The sequence below is a fragment of the Carassius carassius genome, chromosome 38 (genome assembly GCF_963082965.1).
Source record: "Carassius carassius chromosome 38, fCarCar2.1, whole genome shotgun sequence".
Classification (NCBI taxonomy): Eukaryota; Metazoa; Chordata; class Actinopteri; order Cypriniformes; family Cyprinidae; genus Carassius; species Carassius carassius.
Window position 1 is genome coordinate 11033035 of NC_081792.1, and position 15170 is coordinate 11048204.

Sequence of the window (15170 nt, forward strand, 5' to 3'; positions counted from 1 at the left end):
ATTTTTAAATCATACCCTATTTATTGCATCAAAGTTTGTTAATACTTTAATATATTTATGGGGTGGATAATTTTATCAGTTGTTTATTATTCATGCAACCATATATATTGTTGTTATTGTTTTTATTTATAACCATTATATAGCTGATAACTCTGTCTAGTGCTCTTATGAATGTTTATAGCATGATTTGTGAGAGTTTAATTACTATACTGAAAGACTTCTTAATGGCTAGTGTTTGCGTATTTCATTTCATTCTGTACTCTAAGTTAATTGTCCTTCAGATCTCTGCACTAGTGTTAGACAGCGTTTTGATAGTGTTGATAACGTTTCTGACAGGTAATATAATTTTTTCCCCCTCACCGAATGTCATGGCTGGTCAGCAATACCCTGTCCATGGACTTTTTTTAGACCATCGCTGATCGTCGTCTCTTGTGGTGCAGAAGATAAACCATGTGTCGTACATATTTTGATGTGTTCGACCCGGGTTTGAATCCACCTTTTGGACAACTTTTTTCTCCCTTTTCAAATCACATCAGAAAAGCATTTATTTTCAATGAAAATGAAATAATCAAAAAGTTTTAAATAAAGTATTGGGTTGGGTAAGGGTAGGTGTAGGGACGGCTTTATTGTCCCAATAAGGTGGTATCCATTTAATAATTTGAATTAAAATTAAAATTTACACTCTTTAATTATTGAATACTGTTTTATAATGTACTACAATACTGAGGTGCAGATAATAGCCACTATTTGCAATAGGTAGGCCTATTATAAATAGCAGAAAATCCCATATCACTAAAAATGCTACTATTTGCACTTAGCATAAATAGCCGTTGCCTTATTTGCTTACTGCCAGACTAATGCCGATGCAATTTTGCCAGATATTGCTATTAAAATAAACAAAAACCTATAAATAAATAAAATAAACCGAAATTATCTCAGATATTTTGGAAATTAGATAAGATAAAGTTACCGCTGACCCTAAACCGCAACTTCCTACTTTATTAACTTTCTACACTTTTAGGAGAGATTGCTTTTAAATGCAAACTATGTGAAAATGGTGTAATATTGTTTAATATTTCTCATGTATCTGTTACTAATTTATATTGTAGTTATAAATACATTTTCTGAGTTTGCCCTTTCGAGTTCATGGTCTAGTGTGGGCATATACTTGACTTGAATTGATTGGTATTTTGAATTCTGGAAGGTGTTAAGATTTATAAATGTCTCAGGAATGAAATGACTGAGTTTACAGTGTTTGCCTCGACAAAACAAACCACATCTCACTGTAACCGATTGCCAGTGACTCCACATGATCCACAAAACAACATCCTCTAGTGGTGTGTAATGGCAGGATTGAAGAATTTTTACATGAACGCATCTTTCTGTGGATTGAAGTCTCCGCTATAGTCTCTATCCACACGTTGTACAGTGGATCAATTTATTTATTTTCTTAGCTGTAGCTGCCTAAATAAACATTAAAAATGGCAAGATTTATCCCTATAATTTAACTATTTACAGAAACTATTACACTGGTGGTTTACAGTTTTTTTTGTAGGCGTGTTCATGGGGTGCAGTCTAACATATATTCATGCTTCGTTTTATTAAAAAACCTGACTTAACGCATTACGATGTTAGATTTTTACGTGCACCCCTAGTTTTCTCTTCCTCTTCTCTAAAGCAGCACAGCATGGCCTCATCCCCTTCGATGCGTGTTTCCGGGGACGGGGTTTATCTTGGTTCGTGATGTAACGTACCTGGATAAACTGACAGAATTTTAAAAGATGATATCTCTGTTTGCATTGAACTTTCAGCCCTGCAACTTTACAGATATTGTTTATGCTCAAACAGCAACATTACATACTAACTTACAGTGAAATGGCAATCAACCACAACTTTAAAGATGTGACCACAGAGGCTTCAACAATGTTTGTATAAAATATTTAAAAAAATATAAAAGATCCAGCACAACATCCTACTGTAAGATCGACAATGAGCAGGAAATAGCAAAGGTTTTCCCAGAGTTAAAGATGCTGCTGACATTTATTCAGAATTATAAAAAATGAGGACACAACTTTGATACATATTTTTTTTATGGGAAATATCATCCAGGATTGACTTTTTTCATTGTTTGATATATTACAGATATCTGCCTTTTAATACAAATGTATATTTTAGAATTTGTTGCATTTTTCACTTTGTTTGGCTATTTTACATTGTGACCTCATGCTGAGGACAGGTTCAATTACATGTATTTCCAAGTATAGAGCATGTATTTAAAATAATGCTTAATAAAATATTTAAAAGAAAAAGCAATGAATGCCCTGAGTATGATTTGCTTTGGATGTAACTTATTTTAATTATTTTTATTTTGTTGAATTTCTTAATTTTTAACATAAAGACTTTTGAAAAGGGCTTTTGTATGTGGGATGTTGTTTTGTTCCTTATTTCAAGAATCAGTGAATTATTATATTGTTAATATTGAAAGTGAAAAAGTGATGTGACATGCAGCCAAGTATGGTGACACATACTCAGAATTCGTGCTCTGCATTTAACCCATCCAAAATGAACACACACAGAGCAGTGAACAAACACACACACACACACTGTGAACACACACCCGGAGCACTGGGCAGCCATTTATGCTGCGGCACCCGGGGAGCAGTTGGGGGTTCGATGGCTTGCTAAAGTGCACCTCAGTCGTGGTATTGCCTCGACTCTAACCCACAACCTTAGGGTTAGGAGTCAAACTCTCTAACCACTAGGCCACAACTTACCCATTGTTAATATCTATTTAATTATATATATAATTATATATTTTATTTATAATTATTTTTAAAAGCTGCTAATGCTACCAAACAAGCAATTTAGGCTCATAAAAGCTGATAATGTACTCAAAAAATGGACTTTCACACTTGAAGTTGTTACCCCTGGCTCATTCTAAATCCCAGCAAAAGCGAACCCTGGGTTTTCTTGTTTCATGTTTCACACTGCTTATTTTTTAACCAAGTATAACAATTAATCCTGGGTATTTATAAACTAATGATTGACATCGCATGCTCCTAAACCCCGGGTTAACGTTATTATTTGCATATTTCCCTGTTTGAAAAAAAAAAAAAACAGCATATGCTGGTTAGGTCTGTTTTGAAGCTGGAATGCTGGTTTGTGCTGGTCTTAAATTGGTCGGACGAGTTTAGGACCAGCACATGACAAGCAAAGGACCATCTTAACCAACCAGTTCAAACTAGCATCCCAGCTTCAAAACTTACCAAACCAGCATATGCTGTTTTTTTCGACAGGGTTGTGCATCCTTATATTACGTTTATCATCAAGTTTTTTTCATGAGTGGACTTTTCGGTGGACTATAAAGGTAAGAATTAAACAGTCTCTTCTTCACTCTAGGTCATGTTTTTTTCCATCATTTTTTGTAATTTTCCCCTCAAACACAATTTTTTATTCAACACGCGCTTCTGTGACTGATAAAAGCATAGCTAGATGTTGCGATACGTAAGCTGTCCGCCATAATGGAATGTTGAATACTCGAGAGCAATGCATCTGCACTGCAAGTGTAGTTATACGCATATATTAATATCTATATCTTCAGTAGGCTACAGAAGATGCTTTTGCTAAACCAACACAATACAAAACTAGACAAAGCTGTTAGTTAACAAGCCATTTAAAAGGTACTTTAGTTTAAAAAACTTAAACAACAAATTCTTACCTGTGAAAGTTTATCCAGTTTCTTCAAGAATAAAAATTTAGCCAATTTTTATAACCAGATGCAACGCAATGTTATTGCATCTTGAAATGCATTGATTTTTATTCTGAGTGACCTGACGACATATAGACCATTCCAAGATGGTGGATGCATCAACGTGTCTGTAGCGTTCGAATGTGGAATCTACCTATACCTATGGTCCAAAGACATGAATATAAGCTACAGGATTGGTTGTCCGTTGCTAAGCATCTAGCCATAATAACATAATAACATTGTGGCTAAACCTGCTCCAGAGCAGGCTTTCATAACACAGAGTAAAAAGCAGTGCTAAACCCAGTTCTAAATTACAGGTGTTAAACGTACCTTTACCTGGGGTTAAAAATGCGCTATAGAAGTACGATTACTCTGTGTTTAAGCACAGTGTGAAAAGACCTTTAACCTTTCATTGACTAGGAGAGGGGGGAAATGTTATGTCTTTTACAATAAAAACAAAATCATACTTTTTTTTAACCATTTATTATTATATATAAAAATTAGTTGTGTTTTAACATACACAAGATCATCTGTAATTGCACTATAAATTGGTTGAGAACAGTCATACCAGCTTACTGGACCCTATAGAAGAGTTTATATAAGTTATAGAGACTATACATAGCTGCAGAGATTATAAACAACCTTTAAGAAGTCTCAGAGAAGAATACTTTGGCATATAGATTAACAGTCATTTGAGAAGACATCTAAATATCACAATATATATGGATAACATAGTGATTGGTAGGGAATAATATGAGACTACATATATTTTCTTACATAAGAAAACAGTTGACACACAAGAAGGCTGGAGTTTGATGAATCACCTGTCCTCCCTCAACTTTCACTTGGTCTAAAAGGAAAGAAGACAACTGTGATTACTTAAGTATTCATAGACTTTACAAAGTATAAAGACTAACATTAAACCAAACAGACTAGTACCTAGATTAATCACACATGATCAATTTCAGTTCAAAGAAAAATAAATAAATAAATAAATAAAGAAAGAAGCAGTCTGAGTGAACTATTCATTACATGAAGCATTATAATTGTGTAACAATCAGAAACTCTGGTTCTAAAACTATTGACCATAAGTTGTTAATCATTAATATGAAACATCATATATTTGAGGTTTATTAAAAAATATCTTGATTGAACAACTAGGGACACTATTTATTGGCACCATACTGGCTTTTATTGTAAATTTTGGAAATATATATTGAGTTGAGTAGTCAAAGATATTATGTTGGCCATAACAAATATAGGCAATATATTGGCCATAATTACATGTATATCCATGCATTCTTATTTATGAATCCTCATGGGATTATGGCTGATATTTCTCTTTCCATGGTGACGGTAACTTCTCTGATTGGCGGCTGTCTCTTCAGGATTGTAGAAGTGTAGTTCTCCACTAGGAATTTACCAATTAAGATCAAATGTTGATTCAAACTACGTTTAAATCACATTGTGTCAGTATACCTCTGATCCTAGGTCAGGTTCATACATTATCTCTAGAAATCAATTTATCTATGGAAAAAAACAATGGGATTTTTACTTCCACAACTGTTATGCTTAAATGGAATCCCGCAGATCTTGTTTACCTTGTTCATCTTTTGGGAGTTAACAACAGCGACCTGTCAATAAAGACAAAATGACACTCAGTTTCAGGTCCACAGAGTGAAAGTTTTAATTGGACACTATTGGTGCCATTAATTCCTTAAATCCACAGAGATTTTACCTCCGACATGGCGGGTAGATTCATATGTAGCCACATGGTCCTGCGGGCTTTGGGTCCCATCCTCTGGTTCAGTTTCCGTAGTAACCTCTTCACCTTCCTGTCACTTGGATCAGCACACTTCACCGCCTTTTTGGTGTACAATCTGTCATGATTCAAACAAGCGAGAATGTGAGCGCCAAGATCTCAAGAGCTCCCTCCAAAACCTCTCTCTTTACATAAGGCAAATCCTAAATCTCTTAATCTGCTACGCTTCAAGTCAGTGCAGGCCAAATTGGTCTCTGTGAAGAAACAGTTTGGGCATTGTCCACCCAGCCTGAGTGCATTCTTTTGCTCTGCTTGCCTGACAATTACCGCTCTCAGTAATAAAAATCTGACCTGCTTAGACAGCAATGCCTGTGAGCTTAAATAGGGCATATTTTCGATGTCTGTGATTGCACCAGGATGCCTGGAATACTTGCATGATGGCTCTTATGCTGCAATCCGGCCCCTCCGTCTGCCTCTCATACCTCAGGACGTCTTTGGTCCGGACTTTGCCGTGAGAGTACTGCATGCAGCACTGAACATCTCGCTGCATTTGCACACCCTTCCCTGGCATAAACAGAAATCAAAAAACGGCAGCAGAATTCAACACAGAATTGCACCTGGAACCCTTGATTAAGTACCATAAACTGTGCATTTCAACTGGCATGCTCAACAGTTTGCAGAAGAAATCATGTGTCAATCAATTTTGGACTCATTTTTGGAGCTTCCTCTGCCTCCCATCATGCTTTAACACACCTCATATCTTCAGACGTGTGAAACTCCAGCATCCGAAGCTCTTGAACCTGTCTGGCTATCATAGCATTATGCCTCTTTCCCTCCCACCGAGATCTGGTCCCAACCACCCCGTTCCAACATCACAATCTAATGCTAGGGAGAGTTTCACCTTACCTTCCAGGCAGCCGAAGAGGACGGCCGAGAGGAAGAGGATGGAGACAGTCTGCAGGAACATGGTGGAACCTCAGAGGGATTTTTTCCTCCGTGCTGTCTGCTGTCCTCTTGTGCTGTTTTTATTTCTCTCCTCTCTCCCTCCCTTCCCCTATTTTTTCTCTCATACGCTAACACACCCACACCCTCCCTCGCTCCCCCCCTCGAGTGCTGTTTTCACAGTCGTATCATCTCCCCTCACTGTTGAGAAATGCACAACTCTCTTCAATTAACACACTGAGCTGTGAAAGTGCTGGTGTGATGTGTGGCATAATCGCTGCAATTTTGAGCCCATCATCCCTGTTTGCTTGAGAATTTACAAATGTAAAACTCTCAACAATAAATCCATACAGAATTCCTCCAACTTTAGATGAAAGAAGATTAAAGAACGCTGAAGGGAAGGAAACTCCTTACATTAAAATGCCCAACTTTTAGCAAACTTATGATTTATTGCAGTCGAAAATGTTGGAGCAGGATAAAATACAGTCCTGAGGTCTGTTTTTCAGGGAGGGGAGTGAGAAAACATTCAAACGAACAAAAACATCAGGAATCAATAGGGATACTAATGTGCAGACATTTAGAGGCCGTCCTTATGTCAAGTTCTTGAATCATGAAGAGAAACTGTTGGGACTTTATGGTTTTGGCATACCTGAGATCATTAGATCGAAAATATGCCATCTGCGTGTCCAAGGTGGGTGTGTGAGGCATGCAAGTATTCAGCTGCAAAAACATACCCTGTTCATGACCTCACTTGATGCCAATACCTCATCTTGTCCCCATATCTCGCTGGCAAATAATGTATCACACCAAACAATCTTTTTTAGTATATAGACTTTAGCAGTATAAAGTCGACTCCAGCACATCCCAAGACTTTAAATGGGGTTAAGGTCAGTACTCTTTGATGGCCACAGTTTGAGGCTGATGAATGTTGGTATTTTCATCCTGGAATATGGACATGGGTACCTATTTCAGCATGGTTGTTTAAAGGGGTCATATGATGCAACTTCAAGTTTTAATTTCTCTTTGGAGTGTTACAAGCTGTTTGTGAATAGATAAGATCCCTAAAGTTTTAAAGACTAAAGACTCAAACCCAAATAGATATTCTTTATAAAAGTTAAGATTCGTCCACACCCTCCTAAAAACACCTCACTTAAACACGCTCCCACAGGTCTACATCACAATGTGGGAAGATTAGCATAACACCGCCTAAATGTTCATGCAAAGATATAAAGTGTAACTTTATTGTTGCTGCCACCGCCGCCGCCATTTTTGGTCTTCCAAAAGAGGACACGACTAGAAATCAGTGGTTATATTGTATTTACAACACTGTTCCAGAACATTTTAACCCAAATATTCATATGTGTGCAGCACATTTTATGGATGACTATTTCCCGGAAGAGAAAACTACAATGCCGGCTGTTCTGACTCACAGACTGTGAATTATAGTAGGATAAATACAGTGATGGTAGCATAATCTGATAAGTAGCATTATTTGTTAGGACACACATCACAGGATGGTGAGGGGCGTAACATTTCCGTCACATGCTTGAGGTATTCAGCCAATCACAACGCACTGGATAGCTGGCCAATCAGAGCACACCTTGCTTTTCAGAATGATGAGCTTTGTAAAATCAAGATGTTTCAGAAGGCGGTTCACAGAGCAGAAACAATAATGTCCATTATGTGGAAAATAATGTTTTTTGAACCTTAAACCACATAAACACATTTCAATACACCAAATACACAAAACGTCTCAGGTTACGAATGTAACCATGGTTCCCTGAGAGGGAACGAGACACTGCGTCCTCTGAGGGGACACTATGGGGAACACCTCGTCGTGACCCGTGTCTGAAGCATACTTTGAAAAACGCCAATGTGTTGGCCGGCGACAGCATCTGACGTCACTACCAGCGCGACTATAAATATGCGCCCGTAGGACCCGTCACTATCTTCTTCGTGAAGCTTGCGTCCGAAGCATGGCAGGGAGCTAGAGGACGCAGTGTCTCATTCCCTCTCAGGGAACCATGGTTACATTCGTAACCTGAGACGTTCCCTTTCAAGGGAACTTCGAACTGCGTCCTCTGAGGGGACACTATGGGGAACAGTATACCCACGCCGCCATGCTGAGGGGAGTGCAGACCAGAATCATGGCAAACACTAAGTACCAACTCTACCGCTTTTCTCTTCACCGGGAGTCGCCCCTGGGATGGTCTGACGGCTGCCTTATGACATTATCCCTTACGGCCAAAGGCCTAAGCTACATACCCAACTTATCCTGTAGGGCCCTGGCCCGGGGTAGAGCTAAAGGCTTGGAATCACAGAGATTCCTTTAAAGGGATACGGCTAAGAGCCTGGCACTTTCCTCTACCAAGTCTTTGCCTGTCACACAGGGGCTACTGCTAGCTTTCGCAAAACCTGCCGAAAGGGCTGTCCCCACAGCACTCTAGTAGCGGCGCCCTGTTCTAGATAGGTATCCGAGGATACCTAGGTGGAGTGGTGCCCAAGATGAACGGGGCTTAAACCAACTCAAGAAAGGGCACGAAGCAGCAGCGCGAAGCCCTTACCATCTAGGGATTTTAGAACGAACGCAGAGACTAGCGTGCGAACTTACCACAATGTGGATTTAAGAAAGTGCGCAAAGACTCCCGTGCACACTTACCATAACATGGATTTACAAATACTGTTCTAAGGAGGGGTTCTCGTGGAACTCTGTCAGAGCAGCTCGTAGAAGAATGGCCCGGGAGCAGAGCAATTGGAGGCCTCAGCCCCTGCCTCAGCAGGATGCCTGCTCTCACAGAGCATCTCAAACAGTATGTGGTACTGGACCGCTCTGAAGAACCGGGAATCAGTCTCCCAAGAGAGGAAGACTCCGAGCTCCAAGCAGCATGCTCATAGGTGACCCTTTCAGAAAAGGGGAGCGCTGCTGAACTACCCGAGAATTGCCCACACAGCCCCCCCAAGTTGAGGGGAATTGGGGTGTACAATAAGTACACACCGGTTGGATGAAGCCCAAGGAACACCGGGGCGAATCATCCCAAGAAAGGGAACGAAGCGGAGCGCGTAACCCTTACCATACAGGATTTTAGAAAGTGCGCAGAGTCTTGCGTGCACACTTACCACTTTACGTGGATTTCAGAAAGTGCGCAGAGACTTGCGTGCACACTTACCACTTTACGTGGATTTCAGACAGTGCACAAAGCGTTAACGTGCACACTGACCACCATGTGGATTTGAGAAAGTACACAGGCAAGCATGTGTACTGAAAGGTTACCTGACAACCCCAGTATGTGGGAGTTCACCTACAGAGAGGCCTAGAGAGGCCTACTATCTGTTACCAGATAACTACCTCAGTGGAAACTGAAAGCAATATGGAACTCGACTCCAGGGAGGCCTGGTGAGGCCTACTACCTGACAACCACAAATCGCGGGAGCTCGTTTTTTAGGAAGCGCACAGTATGTGGGAGCTAAATCTCCAGGGAGGCCTGGTGAGGCCTACTACCTGGCAACCACAGTATGTGGGAGCTCGTCTTCAGAGACACCTGATGAAGCCTACTATCTGAAGACCACAATGTGCTATTCCGTAGAAACGCATAGTATGTGGGAGCTAAATCTCCAGGGAGGCCTGGTGAGGCCTACTACCTGGCAACCACAGTATGTGGGAGCTCGTCTTCAGAGAGACCTGGTGAAGCCTACTATCTGAAAAAGCCACAATATGCTATTCCGTGGAAACGCATAGCCTGTGGGAGCTAAATCTCCAGGGAGGCCTGGTGAGGCCTACTACCTGACAACCACAGTATGTGGGAGCTCGTCTTCAGAGAGACCTGGTGAAGCCTACTATCTGAAAAAAGCCACAACATGCTATTCCGTGGAAACGCATAGTATGTGGGAGCTAAATCTCCAGGGAGGCCTGGTGAGGCCTACTACCTGGCGACCACCGAACGTGGGAGCTCACCTTCAGAGAGACCTGGTGAAGCCTACTATCTGAAAACCACAATATGCTATATAGAGGAGACGCACAGTATGTGGGAGCTAAATCTCCAGGGAGGCCTGGTGAGGCCTACTACCTGGCAACCACAGTAAGTGGGAGCTCACCTTCAGAGAGACCTGATGAAGCCTACTATCTGAAAAAACCACAATATGCTACCCCGTGGAAACGCATAGTATGTGGGAGCTAAATCTCCAGAGAGGCCTGGTGAGGCCTACTACCTGGTGACCACAGAACGTGGGAGCTCACCTTCAGAGAGACCTGGTGAAGCCTACTATCTGAAAGGACCACAATATGCTATTTAGTGATGACGCACAGTATGTGGGAGCCAAATCTCCAGTGAGGCCTGGTGAGGCCTACTACCTGGCAACCACCGTATGTGGGAGCTCACCATCAGGGAGGCCTGATGAAGCCTACCACCTGATAACCACAATATGTGGGAGTCCACCCAGCCCCTCATGTTGAGGGAAGCGATGCTTGAGGTGCATAACAAATACACACTGGTTGGATGAAGCCCAAGGAACACCGGGGGCGAATCATCCCAAGAAAGGGAACGAAACGGAGCGCTTAACCCTTACCATACAGGATTTTAGAAAGTGCGCAGAGTCTTGCGTGCACACTTACCACTTTACGTGGATTTCAGAAAGTGCGCAAAGCGTTAACTTGCACACTGACCACTATGTGGCTTTGAGAAAGTACACAGGCAAGCGTGTGTACAGAGAGGTTCCCAAGCATCGCAGAGGTGCTGGATCGCACGGGAGCGGTGAGCTCCAACCCTCTTTTCTAGGCGAGGGGAGCATCACCTGAGGCAGTAAATACAGAGCTCCTTGCCGTAACCACCACCTCCCCGGAAGCGCCAGGCGGCAAGGCGGCCCCTCAGCGTGACCTGACCGGACATCTATGGAATTCCCTGCAGTGCTGTGCAAATTCTTTGGCCACCTAGCTACTGTAAAGGAAACTCACAGAGATTGTTAGTAGACATATAACCACCAGCAACATAACGTCCATAAACAGGTAGAGCAAGGGTTATGTACTCACCCACCCTCCTGTACTGGAGTCCCGCTGCGGGGCGCCCCCTTCTGGTCCGGACCGTCAGTAAGGCGGTTGCTATGAACATAGAACCAACCAAAACATCATAGGTCCAGGAAGGAGACTGTTATGTGAGAGCCGTCCACCTAACCTCGATCAGGTGGAAAGCTGGTGGCTACAGGGGAATTAGGCAGGGGAGGACAAAAAACAGAGGTTAAAAACAGAGGTTAAAAACATCCGGAGCTACTAGGTCATCCTACCGCTCTGACCCGGGCGAGGATGCTGCCTCGTCCGAATCACATCCCTCAGACCCTGCTTACCGCTCCGTGACCCGCGGTTCCTCTTGCCCCTGCCCTTAGGCGGGGGAGGAGCATGAGCCGCAACACTAGCCTTCTGCGCCCCTCTACGACCCTCAGATCGAGATGGGCCAGGACCCCTGAGTTGCTCGGGCTCGGACCTTGACCTTCGTGGAATGAAGGATTTAAAGGCCGCTGAGCGCGCCCTTGCCTCCCTGAACTTCCCGACCACCATCTCAACGGAGGTACAAAAAAGCTCAGAAGGCGAGACCGGAGCATCGAGAAGAAACCCCCTTTCTTCCTTCCCGATGTCAGCCAGGTTCACCCACAGATGTCTCTCCGTCACCACCATGGCCGCCATAGACCTGCCCATGGCGGAGGCGGCCTGCTTGGTAGCTCGTAGAGAGAGGTCTGTGGTGCGGCGCAGCTCGGCTACCTGGTCAGGTGAAAGGCCCTCACCTGTATCCAGGTCCTTCAGCAGGTCAGCCTGGTAGGCCTGGAGCCCCGCCATCGTGTGCAGTGAAGCCACAGCCTGACCAGCTGCCGCGTATGACCTGCCATTTAAGCGGGATGTATCTTGAAGGGGCTTAGATGGCAAAGCGGGAGATTTAAGAGAGGACGTTTGCCCCACAGAGAGATAGCAAGCCAGCGTCTCTTCTACAGGGGGCATCCTCTCATAGCCGTTCTCATGCAAGCCCTCGATATTAGCATAGCTTGTATGCTGAAACCGGTGGATGCGAGAGGAAAACGGCCTCTTCCATTCCTTTTCGACTTCTGCATGTAAGTCAGGCAAGAATGGAAGGCTCACCTGGGCTGGAGGGCTATGGTCAGACAAGTACCGCTCAGCGAGGCGACCTCGTGGCGCCACCTTACTGGCACGCTTCCATGGCAAATCTAATTTTGCAGTGGCGTGATCCATAACCTCTAACAGCTCCTCATACGCGGGACAGGAGGATTGAGAAGGCTCAGCCTCAGCTTCTTCACCACTCTCAGACATCTCCTGCTTTTCCTGGGTAGAACCCAGCAGAGCACTAACTTCAGTGTCAGAATGGGTTAATGATACCACATCTGCCTCCCGAAGTTCGCTCTCGTTCGCCGCCGGAGAGTGTGAAAGGGAAGGTCCCTCTCTACACTCCTCAGCGAGATCCATTTGTGATCCCCACGAGCTCATTCTCCTCCATGCCTCGGCAACGGCGGGACCTGAGCCGCGGGATCCAGATGGCTGTCCCTCTTTCCTCGAAAAGAGAGACAAACGGGAGTGGAGCTTTCTCAGAGAGAAACGCTCGCAGTGCACGCAGACCGCCCCCTCAAGGACATCGCGCGCGTGCTCTTCGCCCAAACAAGAGACGCAAAGAGTGTGTGTGTCATCGGGTGTCAGATAACGCTGACACGGATGCACACACTGTCTAAACGCCTTGCTAGTGGAAGCCATGATGAAAACAGTAATAGATCGCTCTTACCGTTTTGGTCGTTTCTCAGATGCACGCTTCAAACAAAACAGTCAACTGAAGACGAAGAAGATAGTGACGGGTCCTACGGGCGCGTATTTATAGTCGCGCAGGTAGTGACGTCAGAGGCTGTCGCCGGCCAACACGTTGGCGTTTTTCAAAGTATGCTTCAGACACGGGTCACGACGAGGTGATCCCCATAGTGTCCCCTCAGAGGACGCAGTTCGAAGTTCCCTTGAAAGGGAACAACGTTCTTTTTAGCAACATCATATGGCCCCTTCAAGAAATGAAAAGCTAAACACTGCATCAGTTAGGGTTTAAAGAATTGCTGGAAACATATTGATCACTGCAATAATGATTCAATTCTAAAATCTCAAGGATCTGATTATTTAAATCCAGATCTTCTAAATAAAACTATGCTAAACTCGCCACATACAGCTTGTTTAATTGTGAATACTAATTATCAAAAGAGTGCATTCTAGTTTGCTTTTATTGATTACCAACTAAACACAAATGAACCCCCTTTTCTCAAAAGCCATATGACTTGTAGTGTTAATGTAGTACAAACAATGAAGAACATGTAATGTGAACATTTAAAACTTTGGGATAAGGGTTTATTCCTAATCTTAAGTGTGAGCAATAGCAATATTGATGAACACTAATGAATAGTTTGAGCTCTCCATAGAACAGTGATATTGAATTTTGCAGCTGATGAGTTCATTCCCTTGCAGTACAGTGTCTTTCTGTTAACTTTTCATTGAAGCATATTACAAAAGCACATCCACAAAAAAAAAAAAAAAACTACTATGCAAAGAATTCTCAGCATGCATTATAGTTCTTCAACATGGTTTAAAATTGCTCACGTTATGACTTGCATACTTGCTTGTCTTCATCTAAAATTAATTAACTTTATGTCCTGGATCAAGACAGAAAGCCAACTTAACTAATGTAAAATATTGGTTTCCAATTTTTTGGCAACGTTTTTATTTCTGCTGGATCGACAGCATCCCTCACACTGCGAGGCCACCAGGTCTATCCATTCAAGACAGACTGTTCTCCCCTGGAGACTAGCTTTAGATAAATCTCAGGAAAGACACATGCTATGTTGTGATGATCATTCACATTCTGCTCAGTTCCTCCTGAACTGGTGATTCATAAAAATCTTTGGATAAGCTGGCATGTAAAATCTTGTCTTTAAGCTCCTTGCCTGAAGATAAAGTCCTACTTATTTACAGGTAAACAGTGATGCCTTTCTCATCCTGGATATTGAAGTAGACTGATAGTCTGATTATGGAATAGCCTCAGACGGCACACTGTTCATAGTCCTTTCACTGACTGTCTGATGCATATTAAACACAAACCTGCAAAGCACACACAAAAATTACACACTTCTATCAGATTTATTTCTACTTTTTATTTTCTATTATTTACTTTTTACTTTCTATTTTATTTAATCACCAGAAGTCACTGCATAACTCTATAAAAACAAAATAGTTTAGAAGCTATTGTTTTTGTGCATCCTGGATATGGTGGCTGTGCACTTTAATTCTCACTTATTTGTCCACAAGTCTACAATTGAAGGTGTCCCATTTGTCGTTTTAGGTTTCAAAAGGATGCTAAAATGACATGAAATTAGTTCTTTAAATTAATAGTTTTTGCAGTAAGAAAAGGCTGTATAACTATAAGCACTTTCAAAAAAGAACTGATCACAGTTTGCCAAGTTAGTGCCATCAAATATGTTCAGGTTTATTTTCTGTCTTTGTAATCGATATGAACTAATTTTGGGCATACATTTTAGACAAAGCATACATGCATTTTATGGTATTTAATATATATATATATATTTTTTTTTCCAGAATAATCTGCAGACCAGACTTTCTGCTGATAACCAAAAATCTGTCAATCCAAGAAAAAAATAAATAAACAATAGTCTCTCTCACACAATGAACACACAACACTC

General features: G+C 42.3%; 1 protein-coding gene across 1 annotated transcript; it reads right to left on the reverse strand.

Annotated features, from left to right (window-relative positions):
- Positions 1–4221: 4221 nt before the first annotated feature.
- Positions 4222–8142, reverse strand: LOC132119003 (C-C motif chemokine 17-like). Its single transcript, XM_059528744.1, has 5 exons — positions 6417–8142; positions 5945–6074; positions 5487–5628; positions 5350–5382; positions 4222–4598 (listed from the first exon to the last, which is right to left on the reverse strand). The coding sequence occupies exons 1-5, from the start codon at positions 6475–6477 to the stop codon at positions 4590–4592; spliced, it is 375 nt and encodes a 124-aa protein (XP_059384727.1). The 5' UTR covers positions 6478–8142; the 3' UTR covers positions 4222–4589.
- Positions 8143–15170: the final 7028 nt, after the last annotated feature.

Bases quoted from the DNA above. Each gene is read 5' to 3' on its own strand.
- LOC132119003 (XM_059528744.1), bottom strand. From the start codon at position 6,477: ATGTTCCTGCAGACTGTCTCCATCCTCTTCCTCTCGGCCGTCCTCTTC. The intron at 5,629-5,944 runs GCAAGTATTCCA...GAATCATGACAG, and splicing joins TGCAGCATAAGAGCCATCAT to ATTGTACACCAAAAAGGCGG. The intron at 5,383-5,486 runs GTAAAATCTCTG...CTTTATTGACAG, and splicing joins ATCTACCCGCCATGTCGGAG to GTCGCTGTTGTTAACTCCCA.